The 21447-nt window shown below is 37.4% G+C and overlaps 1 protein-coding gene across 6 annotated transcripts in view; it reads right to left on the minus strand.

The window, feature by feature from the left end:
- Positions 1-540: 540 nt before the first annotated feature.
- stat3 (signal transducer and activator of transcription 3 (acute-phase response factor)) overlaps positions 541-21447 on the minus strand; it is a 34210-nt gene continuing 13303 nt past the window's right edge. Inside the window, exons 2-25 of one of the 6 annotated variants that reach the window (XM_079877617.1) lie at positions 19741-19788; positions 18628-18761; positions 12459-12702; positions 11994-12086; positions 11694-11775; positions 11503-11603; positions 11241-11392; positions 11003-11161; positions 10818-10910; positions 10682-10741; positions 10561-10590; positions 10172-10265; positions 9604-9651; positions 9417-9500; positions 8687-8785; positions 8453-8588; positions 7441-7493; positions 7225-7319; positions 6982-7121; positions 6612-6830; positions 6161-6203; positions 5152-5211; positions 2068-2168; positions 541-1705 (exon numbers count right to left, since the gene is read on the minus strand). In XM_079877617.1, coding sequence (XP_079733743.1) covers positions 1599-1705; positions 2068-2168; positions 5152-5211; positions 6161-6203; positions 6612-6830; positions 6982-7121; positions 7225-7319; positions 7441-7493; positions 8453-8588; positions 8687-8785; positions 9417-9500; positions 9604-9651; positions 10172-10265; positions 10561-10590; positions 10682-10741; positions 10818-10910; positions 11003-11161; positions 11241-11392; positions 11503-11603; positions 11694-11775; positions 11994-12086; positions 12459-12702; positions 18628-18761; positions 19741-19779 — 2466 coding nt within the window. In that variant the 5' untranslated portion in view covers positions 19780-19788 and the 3' untranslated portion in view covers positions 541-1598. Of the gene's footprint in view, positions 1706-2067; positions 2169-5151; positions 5212-5319; positions 6041-6160; positions 6204-6611; positions 6831-6981; positions 7122-7224; positions 7320-7440; positions 7494-8452; positions 8589-8686; positions 8786-9416; positions 9501-9603; positions 9652-10171; positions 10266-10560; positions 10591-10681; positions 10742-10817; positions 10911-11002; positions 11162-11240; positions 11393-11502; positions 11604-11693; positions 11776-11993; positions 12087-12458; positions 12703-18627; positions 18762-19740; positions 19789-21447 lie in introns of those variants that run through there. The other 5 variants (XM_079877618.1, XM_079877619.1, XM_079877620.1 and 2 more) reach the window with 5 other exon arrangements.

Consider the following 21447-nt stretch of genomic DNA (forward strand, 5'->3'; position numbering starts at 1 on the left):
CAAAAAAAATTGTGAAATATAATTGTATCTGTTTTATATTTTAATGCTGAATTTTCAGCATCATTACTCCAGTCTTCAGTGTCACATGATCCTTCAGAAATCATTCTAATATGATGATTTGATGCTCAATTTATTATTATTATTATTATCCATGCTAATAGTTTTGTGGAATTCAAGCTACGTTTTTTTCAGGACTGTTTGATGAATAGAAGGTTAAAAAAGAACAGCATTTATTTGAAATATAAATCTTTAGCAACATTACAAATGTCTTTACTGTCACTTTTGATCAATTTAAAGGTATTGATGTATAAAAAATAATAAAAAGATCCCAAACTTTTGATCGGTAGTGTATATCCCAGCAGATAACTGAAGAACCGCCTCAAGGACACAAAGAGCTGATGACTGTTTCTCATCAAGAATTCATTGTACAATAAAGAGAACATGCATAGTGCAGTATATATATATATATATATATATATATACACACACTATAAATTGAGAGTAGAAGGAAGGATAGATGCACAGACTGGGAAACAAACTCGGACTAACAGGTGTTTAAAAATGAAGAAACATCATTTTCCATCATATTTCCGTTTGAAGCGCTGCCTTACATGACGACACAGCAGATCAGTGAATTGAACAAAATTATAAATATCTGTATATATGTGCATGTATGAATGTGTCTCTCTATATATAAGATTCACCATCTAATTGTTACAATTATAGTGCAAGATTTGCTTGCTATCTAAGTTAGCGCAATAAACATCACATCTAGGACACTGTATATGGTGGAAATATCACATTTGCTCATCTGCGTAATGTATATTTATATATATATATATTCTTCCATTCACTTCCCAAAGAAATCCAATAAAAGAGTCAAATATTTTTCAGTAAAACAGTAAAATACAATATATTTATATAAACCAGAAGCTAAAATGGACAATATAGACCTGCATGCACGAACTTATCTGACAAATGATAATTCTGTACTAATCCAGATTTGAAGTTTATGTTCAACACGGTACAAGATCATGCCGAGTTTTGGCAGCTTTAAAGTACTGCTTATCAATACTACTGTAAAGTTTACTCCCCTTCACACTCATTTCAAAAGATCAACATGAAGAATGAAGAATTCACTGGCTTTATGCTTTGCTAACAGATCAAAATATGTTTTTATGTTTCCTAACACCAGTGGACACTGCAACACAAGTGAAAGTCATGGCCAAATGTCTGCAATTAAACATATTGAAAAACTTTTATATAATCTTTACATTAACCTTCATTGACAAAAAAAAAAAGCTAAAAACTCCTGTTATCTTGAATGCCTCATGCTCTTGTAATAAAAGACAAAAAAACATACATCTTAATCATTTAAAAAAAGAATGAGTTCAATTCAGTATTATCAATGTTGATATGAGGATGAAAATTTAACTTTCGAGCGCGTTTGCACGCTTGTGGCTATGCCTGTAAAAACCGAAAAGAAAAGAATTGGCTCGGAGAGAGAAAAGGGCTCTAGCACATAAGCACATTATTTACATGACAATTACTTTTCCCTATGTAAATAACAAACAAAAAAAACCTAAAACGTTGGAAACCTAAGCATTTCGGCAGGTGTCCATATCTGAGATTGCTGAGGCTGCAAACCCTTCTCTCATGGGTGAGGGATGATCGGAGCTCAACTCCATGTCCAGAGTGAGGGATTCTGGGGGGGAAACAGAAACGCTATTAAACAGAAGTATTATGATAAAATTAAGATTTCTTCATACTGTATGCATAGTTGCATTCACACCATGTTGTAATTACCATAATTACAAAATCTCAACCTGTAAAATGTGCTAACATCCTCGTAAAGCACGTAATTGCAACTTGTAGGCTGGGAATTTTCAGAGAGCTCCTATTTGTGCCATGTGACCACTGTAGATTCATTTAGGCTTTGATAGTTGTCGGCATAAAAAGGCAGAATTCCCAGTCCGAGAACGTCATCTCGAAATTACGGTAATTATGACAAGGCGTTAACGTGCAACACATATTGAGAAAGCTGTTGAAATTAGTCATGTGACTCACCGAGAGGTCCCGGATTGGCCTCCGTGGCTTCATTGTGCATGAGAGAGTCGAGTGTACGAGGGGACATCGGGAACAAATCACTTGTGTTGCCAGAGTTAGTCCTGCAAAAGAAAGGCAGCGTACATTAGACATGACACACGAGCAATCATTACGCCTACCATCACATATAGACGTCATGATTTAGAAAGATCTGAAAGTTCATTCACCACATCATGAGTAAACCTTCACTCCAATATTCACATGTATCATAAACACACGACTTACCAAGACACACACACACCCACACTCAAAGTCACACACATGAGCATCACTTGCGTAATATTAGGTAACTTAAAGCGATTGTTCACCCCAAAAAAATGAAACCTCATGTTGTTCCAAACCTCAATTACTTTAATACTGTGGAAAATATATTTTTTTTCTTTTTGTCCATCCAATGGAAGCCAATGGGCTCCAAAGTTGTCATGGGGTTGGAACAACATAAAGGTGAGCAAATGATGGAATTTATTTTTAGGGTGAACTATACCTTTAAGAGATTTTTGACAACTCAGTCAGGTGTTAGAGGCAGTGGATTGAACACAATGCAATGAAAATGTATATTACTACATAGTTGACAAGCTGTGATGTAATGTGAATCTGGAGTTTTAGTTGTTGCTTGTCCACTTTTATTTCCCCGTCCTTTTCACCTGAGCCGTAAATGCCGTGTGATTGATCATTCTGTATTAGCACATGGAAAAGCTATACATTTTTGCCATTCATATGTTTGCAAAAAAAAAAAATCCCTTTTGTGAGAGGCTACTTTAGAATGGCCATTGATAGAGGAACATGCTTTATGCTTTTTAGTTTTTTTATAGGTGGCTGAATTTACTGAATAAATACTGACATACTGTATATCATAGCCTGCTTAAAATCTGACCTCTTCTATGGTGTTCTGCTCAGTTACCCATTGAAGCATCGAGTCTTAACCTGGCGAATGGTTTACCAGAGGGAAAAGTTCACCCATTCCTATTTGTTAACACTACAAACAGCTCATACGGGCGGTTTGTTTTTGGTAAAGCTGCATTTCTACACTATTTCCTGCTTGTGTTGAGACAAGAGAACAAGCACAAAACCTCTGAACCTGAAGTCTGCACTTACAACACTAGCTGAGGTGCAGAAGTCAGGCAAGAGTTCATACTTGTGGGTAAGTGGTCATGAACTCACAAACGATACATCAAACTAATCAAATGATACAAATGTCAAACTGTAGGATTTTCAGATCACTCAAGACATTTAGTTGTTGATCTTGTCTAGTATGTCAGGTTGATGGGAAATTAAACCAGGCGTTGTTAATTTCATGGGATCGATACTTGATGTGTGTATTTTCTGTCTAGAGGAGATCTCAAACAAAAGTGATACTTACAAACACTTTTTTTTGGTTTAACCAGTGTAATTTAAAACAAAAGGTGATAAAATTTCACATCAAATGTTATATCAATATACCTGTCCTGAGATGCAGGCTGCCCAAGAACAAAATTATCGGTCTTAAAAAACAATAGGCACATATTATATTTAAAAAAGTGCTTTGTTCTGCTCATATTGCAAGTATGAGAAAGGGTATAAGAGTTGTTAGGGAGCTTTACAGTATTTTTACTCTAAACCATTGTAGTAATATTAGACTTTGTAAGCGTTTTTCCAGAAACACTTTCTAACGCCATTACCAGGACCAATCCGGAGAACTCGCTGTCAAAGATAAAAGAGCACTTTAAAAAGATTGCCAATAAAAGTTTAAGCCAAAAACTTGTTTTTCTTCCCGGAGCATTAAAAGCCCTGACTATCTTACAGGATCCCGAGCAAACGCTAGACGATGTGGTCATTTATTACATAAATGAAGGACATCTCCAAATTTTACATTTCATTTGTTCAGATTTTGACTGCTTCTTTAACCTGGAGTCTCATAAAATGTGAATTAGCTAATAGCGATGTAACCCATTGGGGAAGTTATGTCAGTTATTGTTGAATTACACTATCCTGAAAAAAAAAAAGTGAATAAACTCTGGATGCTGAGCACGAAAGAGTGCAGATAATATTCTTGCAGATGCTGAGGTTTGGTTAGCATGGTCCAGTTAGCCTCTGATGGTAGATGAGATGTCACAACTACCTTTCTCCATGGACAACCATTCAGAAGTAGCAAGCAATGTATGTTTTTTGCAAGCAAAACATAAATCACAAACTATATAATTAATGTTAAATAATGTGATAAAACTGTATATCTCCAGATGGTCCTGTGGCCGGCAACAGAGCCACAGGTATTATAGACCTCACTGGTTCAGAAATACAGTGTGATGTGATATAAACTAAACAGTGGCAACAGTTATGAGGGGATGTGCTACATCTAGTGAGGTCATTTGTGTGGTTGTTGCTCAGTATCCTTGTCTTGCCACATTCAGGTTGGGAAAAGCCTCCTAAGAGACCGTTCTCAGCGTCTAACAACAGCCTCACTGTTACTTTTACTGATATTTTGGTTTGAAATGGTGTTTTCATCAAATTGGGGATACATTGACATTTTCTGTGGACACGGCCATAATAAGGGTCACATGTGTGACATGAGTCTCGGAGACATCATTGTTTACCATACTGAGGGACCAAACCATTTATACATCACATAAAATGCAACACTCCATTCATAGCACTTTCCTCTAAGGGGGGAAATAGAAAAAAACTGGAAGATGGGGAAAAGAAATGAACATGTGAGAGAAGGTAAACACTTTTTAGTGAAAATATTTTACATACTGATACAGAAGTTAGCTTGTGACCTTAGAAATGAATAAAAAAAATCCCTTGTCTACAGCGGAAGTAGTTCACCAACACAAAACTGAGATTCAGAGACATGAACAACAGCCATTCCAGCCTTTTAACTTGTAGAAAAGTTCCCGTGACATCCAGACCTCTTGTTATAAAGGGATGAAGTGAGTAAACAGAAACCCTTGGTCAAGCTCTAGAGATGTTAAAAGGAATGATCTATGTTAGCAGACAACTACAGGAGTGTGTTTGACCACAAACGTTCACGTCTCACACACACACATAGAGCAGCTCCCTAGTGCCTACCCAGGGAAGCCGTTCCCAAGCAGCTCACTGTCCGGGAAGTCCATGAAGACAGAAGGACACCTATGGAGAGAGGTCAGTTTATAGCCTGCCTAACACACACACACACACACAGGCGTACATACATGACCTCCAGTAAATCCAACCCCTCTACAAAGACAGAAAGCATTTGTGATTCAAGCAAGACTGAGTTTGAAGCAGCTTTTATTCCAACCAAATTTTTCTTGTAGCCAAGCATGTTACCTAACATGGCATGTACATACAGTTTATATACCATGTCCATTAACCATTGCTCTCATTATCTTAAAGTCAACATAAAAAAAAAAACATTCAAAAATCTGGTGCCGTTTCAGAGGCAGAGCAAGTTATATTTTGAAAGTCTAATATGGATAAAAATATAAATATAGGAATATGAAAGATTACAAAAAGACAAACATTATTTGGAATAATCTACACTGAAAACAAGGAATTGCTCAAAATATCGTCCAGGAACGCATATTAACGTAAATAGCGTCAATTGTTATTTCATGTTAACAGTGGAAATTTATTTCTTCGTTTTGATTTTTTAAATTTGATTTCTACATTATTCTTTTTTAAATGTATTACATTTAAGTTCTGAAATCACATGGCTACAAAGTGTTTACACAACAGTTCACCTCAAGTTGTGCGCTTAATACATGTTAATGACAACAGTAAGCCTGAACCTCCTTTAATTAGCTGTTTTGTTGATCATGTGCTTTTTAAAGCATTATTTTCTCTCTCTTTCTGTCTTCTTGTGCAAGATTGTGGTTTAAAGGATGGTGTGAAGGGTCCTTGGAGGATTCAGTAGTGGCTACATCCCTGATCCATGTTGAAAAGAAAACTGAGAGGAGTACTTTGCATGTGCTCCTGCCTGAAGAGTCACACCAGAGATTTCAAAGTTTACAAGAGGACAGAGAGAGAAAACAGAGACTACAGCAAGATCAATCATTCACACGCATACTGAGGTGAGGAAGAAAGGAAAGATACTTACGGGGTGACGCAGATGAACTTGGTCTTCAGGTAGGGCTGAATTACTAAAAGAAAAACAATCGCCGTGTTATTAAACGGGGAGAGTGAATAGGATTTTTGATGAATAGGAAGTTCAAAAGAAATTATATAACGATAACAATGTAAAAGTCTTCGCTGATCAATTTAATGTCCTTTATGAATAAAAGTATTTCATTTCATACACTACCATTAAAAAAAATTGGGATCAAAATAACCAAAGGATAAAATCATGCTTTTGCATTCTCTCTTCTCTTATTCTTAGATGATTTCCTCAAAGGGAGAACGTTTCTGGTAAACCACACCCTTTCAGTGCACTTCCAATACAAAAATAGTCTCCAAGACAAATGAGAATGAAATGAGACATACTTTTGCCAAGGAACAGACAGATGTTATTCTAAGCCTGAATGAATTCTATTCCCGCAAAGGACACTCACCACATCCAGGGTCAGGGAATTCAGTATCTGGCTGGGCCTCGGGGCGGCAGTACTTGCCAAACGCCTCCTCTTTGGGGATATCGGGGTAGAGGTAGACCAGCGGCGAGACGAGGATGTTGGTGGCATCCATGATCTTGTAGCCCATGATGATCTCAGCGAAAGACATGCTGTTGAGCTGCTGCTTAGTGTACGGTTCAACTGACTGGATCTGGGTCTTACCTGCACATACATACATGAGCACAAATGCTTCACATATTCAACTATACAACTACAGAAACATTTAATAAAGTACAAAACTTATATTTCAACATTGACTTGGCAAATCACCAAAGTATTGACACTTTTGACATGTACATGGAAATGCATTCACCATTGATGTCCTTCTCAACCCAGGTGAAGGTAATTCCTCCCTCTTTGCTGCTTTCACTGAAGCGTAGCAGGAATGTCCCAGGAGGCTTTGGACTCAGGATTGCCCTCTCTCTTTCTTTACTGATGAAGCCCATAATATACCTGACGCACACAAGAGCTTTATATAACCACCCAAGCAGTGATTGATGTAATGAACTATAAAAACCGCATGGGCGCACACAACGAGTGCAGCAGGAGTTCTCACCCTTCATTCCATAGAGCCAAAATATATTTCTTCACTAGGTCAATAATGTTGTCTAGCCACACCCAGAATGAGAAACCTTTTCCCGCCATGTTCTCCTGCGAATCACAAACAGAAACAGAAACAGAACAGCAATGTTTACGGAAATCTGATCAGCTGGTCTGATTTGCACTAAAATTAACTCAGGACAGGGAACAAAAAGTTGTTATAGAAACATACTTTGCAGAACTTGGCCCATGTGATTTGGCAACCGGAGTAGTTTACACACGGACCTACACGAAATCAGAAATTCGCAATTAAACAGAGATGCACAAAGAATGTTAAGATATATACTGTATACATACACAGAGAGAGAAAGAGAAAAATAGTTTTGGGTCTGTAAGATTATTATTTTTAAATAAAGTCCTACTTTTATTCAGCAAAGATACAAATGATTAAAGGTGACTGTAAAGACTATTTCAAGAGTTCACCCCTACATATAATCAGATATAGTAAAAAGAATGCATATTTAGGGTGCTGTCTGAGGTGAGGGTTTCAAGCTCGGCCCGAACTCAAGAGTTCCCCGTACTTGTTCATTTCCTTTTATCACCGTATTTACAGATTACAATCTGCATTGTAAAAAGCGCTATATAAATGAAGGTGACGTGTCTTGACTTGACCGTGCTCCTCTCGAACTTTGTTAATAAAACTTCATTACATGCTGTTGATTTGAATGAAAATATATGTTAACACAAAAATATGAAGCGGCACAGCTGTTTTGAGCATTGATAATAATAATAATAATAATAACAATAATAAATGTTTCTTGTGCATCAAATTATCATATTAGAATGATTTCTGAAGGATCATGACACTGAAGAATTGAGTAATGATGCTGAAAATTCAGCTTTGACATCACAGGAATAAATTACATTGTAAAATATATTAAAATAGAAAACAGTTATCTTAAATTGATATAATATTTCAAAATATTACTATTTTACTGTATTTTTGATCAAATAAATGCAGCCTAGGTGAACATTAGAGACTTATTTCAAAAACATTAACAATTATTGCTGACCCAAAACCTTTGATCTGTAGTGCATGTTCAGAGGCACATTTCAGTGTATATACACACACACACACATATATATATATAAGCATAACAATTTGAGAGAAAAGTTTTTCTTTTTTTGTCAAAATCCTCAAGCATATTTATTTATTTCCAGGTTTAAATTACACACCCACATACCCAAAAGTTTCTCTGCAAGTGTGGTGAGCTGCTCAATGGTAAGTCCTCTTTTGGTTGTGGATGAAAACTGCCAGCTGAGCACCTCAGCCACCTGATCCCACGTTCCCACTGGAGGTTTGGTGAAGAAATTCACATTCTGTGAAAAAAAGGGGGGAAAGAAAATGATTCTTAGTCGCTTATACTGAAAAATATGTGCTAACAGTAAGTATGTCTTGCTGTGGATCAATTTCAAACCTTGGGATGGTTGGTCAGCATGTTGTACCACAGGATGGACGCCCATGCATTTGGCATTTGACAGATATTAGAGATGACCACCACTGGGAGAGAGTGTGTCTGGACAGAGATAAAGACATTTATTTATAATTTAGAATAACAAATCCTGCTATTTTTGTACAGCACGCTCTGTTAGAAATCTAATTAGTGCAAATAGACCTGAGGTTGAATAATTATTAAAGCAAACAGAGCTGAACGGCTTAAATTATCTTGTTTAATTAACATGTGTAGGTATGTTACGTGACCCTATTGTGTCCATCAACAGAAAAGGAATGATTTTGCGTGTAGTCTTATCAACTCATAATAAGCATCTAGGCAGCACTGTGTGTGGTTATGGGTTTGATAAGAGACAGATTACCCAAGGACACGCTGCCTGGTAACACAGTAATATCCTCCTACTGCTGGTACCATGGCAACAGCCTATTACAATGACCTTATTGGCTTTCAATACACTGAATCAATCACCAGTAGCAGTGTGATGGACTTATGCAGTAATGAGGGTTTAATAATATCATCATCATCTTTGATTTGATATACAGCTCAACAGGACAGCGTCTTTGTGACAGGAATCCTGTCACGATAAGACATGTTTGACATTTTATCTAAATTCTTGATAAAAATGAAAGAGTCATTTTTAGATGAACTAATCCAGTGCTGCTGCTGGCAGAAGTGTTTATGTGTAGTTTTTCACCTCAAGGTCAATCTTTAGTCCTTGGTGGTAGACCTCTGTCTCAAATGTGATCAGGTGAAGTTCTTCAGTCACTATCAGAGACGCCTGTAGTTCAGAGGGCAAAGCTTAGGTGCTTTCACTGACTTCGTCAATAGAAGCCCTAAATAAAATGAAAAACTGTAACAATGCTAATTATACACATCCTTACGTCACTGTTGGTTCGGCCTCCATTGCCACATCTCTGCTCTCGTAGAGTCTGAAAGACAGAAGAACAAGTCAGCATTATAATGCATTTCAAGCAACATACAGTCAACAGCTGATCCAGTCTTCTCGAAGCTTGTATGGCACATTCGATTAATTATATTATTAAGAAATTTTGTTGAGGCACTTTATATTCCAGAAGTTGATTCTTATTAAAGAGGATATTTTAACTATAATTATCTAAAGAAAGAGTGAAATAAGTCATGTGAAAATGATTTTTTTCTTGCTCGCGCAAATTATGTCTGTCATAGTTAATCAATTTAGCCTCTAATAAAGTTGTTTCAAAAGTTAGTGTACTTATTTACTAAGAATAAAATAGCGTAGATCTTGAGATGAAATACATTCAATGCTGGACTAATTTTAGTTAATTTAAGTGTGTTTTAAGGGAGTTTAACTTTGGTTCAGAGAGCCAACAGTGTCCACAGTTGAAGAAACACACAAGTCCAGAGAATATTCGGTTTTGATCTAAAAAAAACTAAACTAAAAAAAACATTTGGTGTATTGGCTGAGCTTACCAGATGTTTGAACTCTGCTGACAGGCTGCCATTGTTGGATTCCTCCATGTTCATCACCTTCGTGTTGGTGCCAAGGATGTTGAACTTGCGTGAACTGATGGAAAAGAAGCAGAACACTGTGTAACGCAACAACTTACAGATACAAACAAGAGAGATACTTCCCTGTAACTGTTCAATATAATTTAATGATAGAAATGAAACTTCTACAAAATGGCTGAAATATTTATTTTACACAACTGTGTACTTAAAATAAGCTGATAATAATAATACATGAATTATCCATGAATAATGTCGTTAGTTGGCCAGCCCAACAGAAATTGGTCTATAACTACAAATAACCACGTGAAAATGGTAATGGAAATGGCATCTTTTTTAACCTCAGAACTCACCCGCGAATGGCTGCCACATCACCTGACTCCCTGCAGGACATAGGTGGAAAAAAATTAAATTGGCATGTCAAAATACAACTCAAAATCATTTCGTTTCATAGACAGGAAGTGGGTGACTTACTTGTCAATGCACACTTTGATTTTGAGCTGGTAATTCAACTCTGGAAATTTCACAAGTAACCTGAAAGAGAGGGGGAAAAGTTCACAATTTGTGTCTAGACCTCCTTCCTTTATGACTCACCTTTGTGTTAACCCACCTGACTTTAGTGGTGAACTGAACACCTGTTTTGATGACAAGGGGTCGGTCAGGGTGCATGGGCATACAAGGCTGTCTCTCAACAACAAATGCACTGCAATTAGACAAGAGCACCACAGAAAACATCATTGATCAGATCCTGTTTCACTTGTTTTTACAGTTAAACACGTGAGGGTGATTTCAAACCTCTTCATAAGGTTGCGGAAAAGGTCTACGATCTTCTCTTCCAGAGCAGGGCGGTGCTGAATAATTGGATCTCCTTTGTACGAGACCTTCTGTTGAAGCTCCTCCAGTTTCTTGATCTGCTGTCTTATCTGCAACTGTGACTCAGCCAAAGAGGTGATCCTGAAAGGCAAAAATTGAAAAGAAGGAATTAAAAAAGGTAGGATTCAAAAGCAGGACTGTTTGTGAACTGACTGTGTACCATGTCTCTAAGCGGTCCAGGCAGATGTTCGGTGGTCCTCCGATGCAAGCGATCTGCTGTCTCCTCTTCCAGTCGGCCAGTTCTTCATCTGTCAGATTCTTTTGCACAAAGTCCATGGCAGACAGCAGCCCTGCCATCTCAGTCACTATTTGCTGCAAAATAGAGAGCAAACTTTTGACACATTTGTAAGTGTTATGTAAAGTTGCTGGTCATTATTTTCAAGATTCCAGAAGTCAACGCCGTGTTTTGTGCTGTATCTCACCCTCCTCAGCTGATCCAGAGCGCTCAGCATCTGCTCCAGCTGAGACATCTTCTGCCTGGTAGCTGCTGCCTGGCTGTTTCCATTCAGGTCCTGGGACAACTCTGCATGGTGACAGATTTTATCAGTGATTAAGACTAGTTAAGAGATTTTGGACAAAAAAAAAAAAACACAGCCACATGTACTCATCATACCTCCAGCACTCTTTAGAGTTTTGTAGTTGAAGTCAAAATCATCTTGCAGATTTTCTAACATCTTCATCTTCTGCTCCATATCCTGTATAGAAAGAGTAAGGCAGCTGAATGAGTGAGAGGGTGTACCCCAAAAAGGACAAAATATGAGACCCTCATTTTGTGCTCGGGGCAATATGTTAAATAAAGGCCTTTTAAACTTGGCCAATAAGGGGTTGCTAGATGGTTCGTGGAATGTGTAACTCTAATTGAGAACAAAACAAACCAATGATTTTCAATTAAAGTGTGATTTGATGTACTAACCTGTACTCTCTTCCTGATGTCCTGCAGGTTGTGTTCCAGTATCTGCTGTTTTTCTGTCACCACAGTGCCTGTGGGATGGGCAACCTGGCCATCCTACAGAAGAGAAAGAAATTGGAGAAACAGAAATCTAAATATATGTCCTTGCAAAGCAGAATCCATTTCCAAGCAAAGTGTGTTTGACTTGAAAGGACCTGAAAACTGGCCTGGTGAATAAAAATATAAGGACACTATATGTATTTTAACAATGAATTTATTTATGAATGAAATCTAGATGGACCGTTTAATAAAGTCAACTAATTTTCACTCTTTGTATGGTGGAATTTATTTACCATAGAAGTACAACAAATCTGTACATATATACAAATCTCACCCATGAGTAAATACAGCATTTGTGTGTGTGTGTGTGTGTGTGTGTGTGTGTGTGTGTGTGTGTGTGTGTGTGTGTGTGTGTGCGTGTCTCTCTACCTGCTGCACAGTGGTGGCCGTCTGCAGGAGACGCTGCTCTTCCCACAGGCAGCGGGCCACGATGCGGGCGATCTCCATGGGCTTCTCCAGATACTTGCTCTGCAGGTGCTGTTTGATGCGCCGCAGGTTGTGCTGGTACAGGACGTTGTTCTCCTGCAGGAAGCGGCTGTACTGCTGATCAATCTCACCCAGCAGGTTATGGAACACAAGCGTTGCGTGAGATTCCTTGTTGGCTGCATACGCCCTGTGGCGGACAGAAGCAAATGGCTCATGTGATAGGCAATGCACAGCTTCCTCCATTCCAATCATGCACTTGATAATTAGACGTGCCATTATTTATAGAATAAGCAACATCTAATACGGTAAGTTCCAGTAAATAAAAAAAAATACGAACCCTGGGTTATATTGCAGTTCGAAAACCAAGTCTTTTCAAGCATGTACAACTTCAAACTAGGATAGGGTTTTAGTTAGTGGATGGCCAATATGAGTTTAATGTACATTTATACATCATTCCAACCCTATGCTAACCAAATTGTATTTGTCTAAAGATGTCAAACTGCAAAACTGGACAAATAGTGAGTATTCTGAGCTTGCAGCTTGCAGTCATCATCAGACACATGATCTCACTTGTTCTGCTGTTAGCAAAAATTCCACACTGCTGACCTCATCCAGCGGTAAAGAAACAAGTCATCGCTCTATCCACTACGCATTTTACATAACCATGTAGTAAAAAAAAAAAAAAAAAAAAGATAATCCAGTAAATTAAATACTTAAATGCGTATTGCTTTACTTAATTTTTTCCTCTTGATGTGCACAGACTAAAACGGGTAGGATTATTCATATAACAAATAAATAAGGTTATTTCATTACTCTTGTGTAAATAACATAACAGTTTTTTTCCACAGGTATCTTTCTACTCTGGTATAAAAAATAAAAAAAATCATCAAAATCTATTGATTCTTTACTGTCAAACAGTACCATCATATATGTGCCACGCTTATTTTAGCTTCTCTTTGAAAACTGCAAATTTAATGACATGACGTAACGGGTGAGGACTGTTTCTCTATATCTAAATAAACAATGGTTGGTTTACAAGCACAACAATCGCCACCAGTCTTTGACCTGAAGTTTTTATCAATAAATTACTGGCTTCATTATACTACTGATGTTTGTCCCTTTGTGCGCTCAAACAAACGATCCATTCAGAAAGTTCTATGACACTGCCAGTAATAACATAAACCATACATGCCGAGGGCTTATTAAAAGCAATATTCAGTTTAGTAAAATTCAAAAGAAAGGGAAAGACACATTATTAATCTATTAAAATAAAAAGCAGTATGCATTAAAGCAGTGTTTCGCAACTGGTGGGTTGCGGGACCGTTTTGTGTGGGTCGCGGAGTGTGTAGTCAAAGAAACAACAACAAACGAAATTATAAATGTTTTTCTGATGCAAGACTTTTATTTTAAAAGACGTGCATGAATGCTGTTGACTCTTCTGCCAGACGCAGTTTGTAAGTAAAGCATGCCAGAGAAAAACGCTTTGTCCTGATTCAGTACAGGCCGTCAAATGAAATGTTGTCAGGCAACATCAGTGTCATTATTCTGACATTATTTTCGTAATTTGTTACAAAATGAAACGTTTCTCACTTCAGAAAATTTTTACTTTCCTGTCCTGTCAGATGTTATACTGTGCTCTTCATTTGCCAACAGCAAATGTGAGTCCCATGGTCAAACCAATAACCACTGCATTAAAGGTAGGGTAGGTAGGAATTTTATAAAAAAACTTTTTTCCAAATTTGTTTAAACTTTCTATATATATCAATACATAATTAAAATGTAAGTACTCTGAAAAAAAAAGGTATAAAAATCGAGTGACTCTAGACACAGCTCATTATTTCCATTCGGGACGAAACAAAGGATTGGCTTAGGCGACTGTCACTCTCTCGCAACCATGGCAACCACCCTTTAGCGAAAGGATCTGCCCACTTGCGCGCAACCGGCCGTTTGATTTGAGGAATTCAAGAGGCACGGAACCTAGGAATAGGAGATGCAAAACTCGACGCAGGTCCTCTTGTCCAAGAAGTGCTCCTTGCCCTGCACTTCGACCACCCCGTCCTCGGCCTCTACTTCTTCGGACCCTAGTTGCACGGCCGCTTGCACGACCTCCTCTGCTTCGCCCTCGACCCCGGACCTGTCCTCGAGCTGACGATGCGGTACTTGTCACCGGAGTGTAACGTTAGTCCTCATCAGAGTCAACAATGCTTTCATCATGGAAACTCTTACATGCAGAACACCATATATGTTATGAATCTTACACGAAATTCATCTTCATCACAGTGTAACTGATGGTAATGGAAAAACGTGTATCAATGCAACCTGTTTTTAGCTTTGCCTTATAGATATAATTAGCTCGTTAGCGAATCAAAAAAATATATATTTTAAACTTTACCAATATCGATATGCTAGCTTGATAGTGAGTACTAAAATACATCTTATTTGTTTATATTCATAATGATAAAGTTAGATTTTTTTATTACATGTGATTCTGACATTATGTCACTACATGCACGGTGCTCCTTCCTCTCCGCTCGTCTCAGGTAAATAATGCGTCCAGCTCAGCGGTCGGAGTCGCGCGTTCATGTGTTTTGGGGGCGTGGCTTTGGAAGGAGCCCAGAATGGAGGGGGTGGAGTGAATGGAAATAATGAGCTGTCTTTAAAACAGTCGTGAGAGGTCTACAGACACTCGATTTTTATACTTTCTTTTTCAGAGTACTTACATTTTAATTATGTATTGATATATAAATAAAGTTTAAACAAATTTGGAAAATAAGTTTTTTAGACAATTCCTACCTACCCTACCTTTAAAGTCAACATGAAATGAAGTGGCGATCATCTTGTCTTCCCTATTGTGATGTATATTCGAGTGAAACGGCTTCTCGAACGAGAAGAAAAAAAAAAGTAGGGGCGGGACTTGATTTTGTCCACTGGTAATTGACTGAATCATTGTCATTGCCATATTGCTGTGATCTCATGTAAGTGACAGGTCGTCCCACCCTCGCGCCAGTAAACACGTCATCAGAGAAGAGGAGTGATGACACTGCAGGGGGGAGGGGAAGTTATTTTGATTAAAGACTACAAGGTCACATGAATTTAATAAAAAAATGATGTGCACGGATAAATCATTTATAATAAACGCTGCAATAATCCAATTGTCAATTCTGATTTTAAGGTGACTTTAAAGAGCAACATCTCAGCTTCAGAATTATATCACTTACACTTAATACACCACGACTCAAAGGTTCTTTAAGTGCAATGCTGTCTCCTAGGGACTCTTGAGAGTTATTGAAAGGGGGTATGGGATAGCCTACTTCACTAGTTCAGTAACTAAATGTACTGACACATTTAATTTTCTTGACTACATTTACCTCTCCATTTAAAGATGCATGCTGTGATACAGAGACTGAGAAAATGAAACCGGACATGAGTCATTTCAGAGTGACATGTTATAGTCCACAACATAATCATAAAGAAGCCATTCACACTGATGCAGTGAAAAAACTCAGAGAACAAAAATGGCACTGGTTCGTGTTATTGTTCACAGCAGATTTTCCTGGATCACTTTACGGGCAGAGGACTGACATCACCACAGATGATTCTAAGAATAAGGAAGTTGTAGGAAACCCAGAAGCGAAGACCAGGAAGCTCGGGTGTATCTTCAGCAGGATTCTTTATTGAGAACATGCGGTTAGGCCCTGCAGGCATCAAGTCTAACAGAGGGAGCCTATACACTCTATTTTATAGGCATTCGATGGGCTGACACAGTACTCAGGGGTGACATATTTAGATCAAAGTAACAAAAGAAGAATGCAGGAAGTTACCACCGAATGTAAACTCGGTGTATCTCGGGTAAACTCTGGTAAAAATGGTTTGAGTTCCCCCAGGTCATGGGAACTAAGATTAGGTTAACATTCACACATAGTTTGACTCTCAATAGTAAGATCAGAGACTGGCAGAACCCCCTCACTGGAGACTTTATTCAATCTAATCAGAAAACCGATGCCATCATGTTCATCTTGAATGCCCAATTAGGGCTGTGTGATATAGCTAAAAAATATCACGATATCACGTTAGAATACATTATCACGATATAATGTTTCATATCGTTCGGTATCGATAATTATTGGCATTTTAACCACTAACCACTGTTGTGGTTAGTGGTTGAATTTAAACCACTGTTTTTTATTTATTTATCCACATTATTAAGGCAAACAACAAATTATATTAGTTTTAGCAGTCAAAAACTAAACTAAAATATAAACAAAAATATCTTCTTTATGTCTTATATTAAGATAAAAAAGTAGAAAATGCCAGAGAAATTTCCTTGATTTAAAAAAGAAAAAAAAAATATTAAAAGAAAAATGATTTTAAATAAGCCAAGTCTGAGTTTTCCTACATCTTGAAACTTTTAGTTTTATAAATGGGGGTTAATCTTTGAAGGATGAACTAATAATGTTTTGGTCATCACATTAAAAATAACATTTAAATTAGGGCTGTGAAAAGATTAATCACGATTAATCGCATTCAAAATAAAAGTTTGTGTTTACATAATATATGTGTGTGTACTGTGTATAATTATTTTGTATATATAAATACACACACATGCATGTATATATTTAAGAAAAATGTGTTATTTATATATAAAATATTTATATTTATATATAATATAAATTATATATAAATATATACAGTATATGCATGCAAATATTTCTTAAATAAATACATGCATGTTTGTGTATTTATATATACAAAATAATTTTACACAGTACACACACATATATTATGTAAACACAAACGTTTATTTTGGATGCGATTAATCGTGATTAATCTTTTCACAGCCCTAATTTAAATATGATAACATTGCAGGAAAAAGATGTGTGAGGCACTTAGAGCATTTTACTATTCCTGCCAAACTTCCATGGTTACAGTTAGTGTTACTACATTAAATCCATGGTGAATGTTGCTGATCTGTGGACTTAAAGCCTATAACTAGTTCATTCATGGCACAATGTTTCTCCTGGTTTCCACATCTGTACTGTGGAAAAATGTGAATTCAATTCAAAGGCGAATTCAAATGCTTAAATGCTTACTTTACTGGATCTCTTAGCGCTGTGTAGTAACAGTGTCACTTGATCAAGATCGGCTCGCGCTGTATTGACATTGGACTCCAAACTGATAAACGGTCCATGAAGCACAAAATAATGAATAGCGCAGTTTCGTTCCGCTTTCTTTACGTTTGCCATTTGATGTTGGACAACGTTGTGGTGGTCACACCAGCGGTGCGCGCCATTTTAATGAAAATATCGAGCGCTATATCGAACATTTTTTATAGCGTTACCGACAATGGTGTACCGTCGATAAATACCCATACCATTTTATCGCCCAGTCCTATGCCCAACACAATATAGTTCAACTTAGTTTTTCATGTGATATTATTTCAGGACATAGGATCAGCAGATCTCAAACAGATTCTTAAATTTGTATTCCCAAAAAGTGCACTAGCAAACACAATATTTAGGAGTGTGGTCAAGTGATTAATATCTCGACTTCTCTTGGTGTCAGAAAGTCTGTTGGCTTTAATTCATTCTGCAAAAAGCAATCATCAGGAACCGACTCTTTCAAAATGGCGCTCTTAAAAGTCAGAATGAAAATAACATTCACTCTATCTATCTGTGAACCGATCAACTTAAAACGTATCTTAACACCAGAGTAAACTGGACTTAAATGTATTCTCGACCTGCAGACCTCTCTGGGGACAAATGTCAAATTTCTCCAATCATTTAGTCTGCTTAAACCCCGCTCCTCCAGAGTTGACTGCAAACTCGCACTGATTTTTGAGTGTAACTCTTGCATCTCAAAATCTAATTAACAACTGAAGCATACAGCCAAGCCCCTCCGTCCGAGTTTTTTTTCTTTTTCGATAATCCGTTAAACTCGGATGTACATCACAACACGGAAAAGATATGTCGCAACTTTAACTTTCGCAACTTTAAAAATACACAAAAATAATCAAAACAAATGTTAAATCTTGCAGCTCAAAAAAGCAGACCTCCAGATTGCCAAGGTCCTTATCATCTCTTATGTCATATCCTGTCTACCGCTGGCAACTCACCAGTCCTGGCTCTCGATCCAGGGGGCCAGGAACTGCCGCAGCTCCATGGGGAAGCTGTCACTGTACAGGTGATACAGCTGCTCCAGATACCGCGTCTCCAACTGCTGTAACTGATTCCACTGGGCCATGTTGACCTGCAGGACAGAAAGAGAGAAGGAATTGAGAACTCATTTAACATAAGGAAACAAAAGCAAACAAAACTGGTCCGTTCAGCTTGTCAAGATTTGTTTCCTTGTTCCTTCCTCATAAACAGTTCAAAACAAAGGAGCACTCAAAGAGTGAAAGTACCTCAGTGGCTGTTGAAAACAGACATAAATATCACATATCAAGGTCTGCAATATAGAATACTGCTTCTATATGCAGTTACATTCAAAAAAAGCATACCTAGCAGATAAATGTTCGGACGAAAGTCTTTGCTAGCAACCCAGTCTTATCAACAAAACAGATATACATCAGAGATGTCAAGGAAGTGAAGGCCACAGAAATCAGTGGCTGTTGATCGTAAAGCAACGAGAGCATCCGTTCAATGAGGAAAACCTCAAAAGCCCATAGACAGCGTTTCTCTCTACATTACCTCAATATGCTGTGGAACACACACTCACAGTTTACCACATCCACACACAGAGGTTTGTGCTGACAAACAGACTAAAAAAGACCAACACCTTTTCTTTACACAATATCTCTCAGGTTTGCACGCTGAATAAGGATAGAGAGAAAAAGGACACAAGAAAAGGGAAATGCATCCTTAAGTCTGAGCCTCATGAACGAAACTTGACTGCTTTTCTTTATTTCACTTCTCTTTTGACTAAACTTTTGAGCAGTAAATTAGCCAAACAAGAACTGTAAAACTTATGTTTCCTTATAAAAATGTATAATTATAATTTACATAAAGTGTATAAAAAAATAATAAATAGGGAGGGACCCAACCTCTAATTCTATTTAATAAATTATACATCAATTCTAATCCAATATTTAAATGAATACAATTTATATACCAAAACTCATTCTTTATAGAGTATATGTTTAATAAACTACTAAAGAGAATATTTACAAATTTTCATCGGATAACCTTTTAAATAAGTATAAATCATAACTGAAATAAAGCAAACTTACATTGTTATCCACAAAACGAACTGCAACCTTGCTCGCCATGTCTACCTGCTGTGTGCACAAAAGGGAAGTGAACTACTTTATTCATGTACAGGTGAAACTATAAAAGTATGAGGTGGAGGATTGGACTTGGAACCGGAATGCCAGACACGTTGAAAGCACCGCCATCTTGTAAAAGTATCTACTTAAAGTGCAGTTAATAAAGGTCAAACAATCCACTGTATTTACAATACCTAGTCCATTATAAATAGTTTATTTTGGCTGGATAGACTCATTTATGCTTTATCTTCTCTAGGTTACCTGTTGCATTTATGACCGAAATAAGGTAATTTTACTGTGTAATAGGGAAGTGAACTACTTTATTCATGCACACATTGTACAGGTGAAACTATAAGAGTATGAGGTGAAGGGGTAGGACTTGGACCTATAGAGATAGGAATGCACAAATGCAGCAATGAACACAGACCAATTAACAATGTGACGCCTCATTAAGTAAAAGCTGGTTAGACAAAAGACAAAACTGGAAATCTTTGTCTGGATTTTAGTACATGAACATCAGATGAAGAATGAAGATGGAGTGTTCATGGCCAGTTGACAGGACTGTCGTGTCACTTGGCCTTTCAGGTAAGTTCTGAGTTGCCACTAAAAATTAAGCATTTAGTCATACTGTACATTCATTTTTATGCCTCATAAACAAACATTTGGATTCCTGTGCTGTATTCTACACTGTTAATGCAAAGTCTGCTGATTTGTCACCTAATTCATTTTATCTAGTTAGTTAACAACATAGGTAGTCAAAATTTCTAAAATTACTTTAAAAATAACAGTATTAAAGCGTCTTTGAGTGGTGCTATATAAAAATGTATTACTATTAATGTTTTTTATTACATGGCTTGGTTGAATTCCAATGTAGAATGCGGTCTGGTATTTATTGATAACAGACCGCTGCTAAGTATAACACACCGTTGCCATGAAAAACAGAGCATTGCTATGGATGCAGGATTCTAACCGTAGAGACGGAACGGACTATTTTCTTTAGCGGAAGCAATACAATCGTTTTCAAATCAATGAACTCCTTTTTAAATCAATATTTTGTGTCAAATTATTTATTTATTTGGTAGGTAGCCATATAATAAGCGGGATAATGTAGAGCGAGGCGGTTGTTATAGCGAATACAACCCCTTCAGGCTGATCAGGACCCCGACGGGAGGCAGAGGATACATTATCCCTTATAAATATTATATACACTCACCTAAAGGATTATTAGGAACACCTGTTCAATTTCTCATTAATGCAATTATCTAATCAACCAATCACATGGCAGTTGCTTCAATGCATTTAGGGGTGTGGTCCTGGTCAAGACAATCTCCTGAACTCCAAACTGAATGTCAGAATGGGAAAGAAAGGTGATTTAAGCAATTTTGAGCGTGGCATGGTTGTTGGTGCCAGACGGGCCGGTCTGAGTATTTCACAATCTGCTCAGTTACTGGGATTTTCACGCACAACCATTTCTAGGGTTTACAAAGAATGGTGTGAAAAGGGAAAACATCCAGTATGCGGCAGTCCTGTGGGCGAAAATGCCTTGTTGATGCTAGAGGTCAGAGGAGAATGGGCCGACTGATTCAAGCTGATAGAAGAGCAACTTTGACTGAAATAACCACTCGTTACAACCGAGGTATGCAGCAAAGCATTTGTGAAGCCACAACACGC

The sequence above is a fragment of the Squalius cephalus genome (genome assembly GCF_949319135.1).
Source record: "Squalius cephalus genome assembly, chromosome: 1".
Classification (NCBI taxonomy): Eukaryota; Metazoa; Chordata; class Actinopteri; order Cypriniformes; family Leuciscidae; genus Squalius; species Squalius cephalus.